The sequence below is a fragment of the Bombina bombina genome, chromosome 6 (genome assembly GCF_027579735.1).
Source record: "Bombina bombina isolate aBomBom1 chromosome 6, aBomBom1.pri, whole genome shotgun sequence".
Lineage (NCBI taxonomy): Eukaryota > Metazoa > Chordata > Amphibia > Anura > Bombinatoridae > Bombina > Bombina bombina.
In genome coordinates, this window is record NC_069504.1 from 700,575,599 (window position 1) to 700,577,158 (window position 1,560).

The 1,560-nt window shown below is 36.5% G+C and overlaps 1 protein-coding gene across 1 annotated transcript in view; it reads left to right on the top strand.

Moving 5' to 3' along the window:
• Positions 1-222: 222 nt before the first annotated feature.
• LOC128664575 (serine/threonine-protein kinase 10-A-like) overlaps positions 223-1,560 on the top strand; it is a 345,944-nt gene continuing 344,606 nt past the window's right edge. Inside the window, 1 exon segment of the mRNA XM_053719393.1 lies at positions 223-443. Coding sequence (XP_053575368.1) covers positions 297-443 — 147 coding nt within the window. The 5' untranslated portion in view covers positions 223-296.

A 1,560-nucleotide genomic window follows, 5' to 3' on the forward strand; every position in this document is an offset into this window, starting at 1 on the left:
TCTTTCACTAGGCACTGCCTGCTCTCCGCCTTTCACCTTTAGATCTCTTCTCAATCATTGCTTTCCTCTAACTTTCTTTTTCATGCTGTCCTCTATTTTGCTTGTACTCTAGCTCATTTACCTTTTGTATTGCTGTTTTTTTAAGCATATAGCTAAACCCATTCCCTTTAATCTATCTAATTCTCTAATTACCTATTCTTTCTTCTTTCTTATCCATCTAACTGTAGTATTTCCTTCTGCCTACTTGTCCCCATGAAGGGGCAATAAATTTCTGCCCTCAATGTCTTGCTGTCATTATGGCCTTTCTCCTAAAGCTTCTGGGATATGGAGTGGAGAAGCAGCGTTTGGTGGAAAGCCAATGGCTCCGTCGTGATATTAATCCAGAGCAGGACTGGGAAGTCCTTCATGAACTTGGAAATGGGGCCTTTGGAAAAGTTTACAAGGTAAATGTTTCCAAATTTAACAAGTTTGGTTGAAACTGAGGATTCATTTGTACACTGTATACATAATAAACTGTATAACGTCCCGTGTAAAAAAAGTCACGTACCAAATACAGAGCTTTTTCTCCGCAATGAAAAAACTCTACAATTTTCATAGAATCCTGTGGAGTTTATTCACATAATAAAAAGTGGAGTGGTCATGCACTGGAAAGAGAACTCCCATCCTAATGATTATAGGTCATAGAATGTTCTTACTATATAGGAAAATGTATTCTTTACCTCCCTAAGTATGTATCCATTTACAGTTTAGAAGTATTTTTATATGCACAGTACATATCAACAATTAACCATTGCATTGCAAAAGATTTACATGCAAAATAAATGCTTTAAAAGCATTTAAAAACTTTAATTTGCACTGTTTTAGTGAAAATCTTCTTGAATATTTTATATCTTAACTTGTTTGCTGTGGCCAGTTTAGGACACTTCTGAACTGATCAAACAATTACTGGGTAGAAGGGTCAGATATAGTAATATAGCAGGAAACACTTTAGATTACCAGGGGCAGTTGAAACAAATTTGTGAGGGGTTAGTATCAAAGGAGTGACAAATAGGAGAAGAATATTACTGTAACAAAAGAATGACATCATATCATAGGAGTGACTATTAAAATTAGTAGTAGGAGTAGATAGTCTTAAAGGGGCAAAAGATCAAGAGGTGGGTAATCTTAAAGGGACAGAGTTTAAATCTTAAATGGGTGGAAGTTAAAGGTAACAGTAGTTTTAAAAGGCAGGATTTGATCGCTTTAAAGGGGCAGAGGGTCAGGTAATCAGTCTTTCACAGGCAGGGTAGGTATGCTGGTGGAAAGTCTTAAATGTGCAGTTCAATGTTCCCTCTATTTTTTGTTTTTGTTTTGAGCAGCGTGTGCAAAACATTTGGCCTGTGCATTTTGTGGCCAAGTGACTAAAATGTGTGCACACTTTAATATGGAGTGTTGTCAAGTCTAAAAATATTGTAAAGGTAATTGTGTGGTAATCACACAAGCAAGGATCGTTTGGTTTGTTGTTCTCTGTTATACCCTTGCTCTTTAATACTTCCTAATCCTTAACCCTTCAGCCCCTTT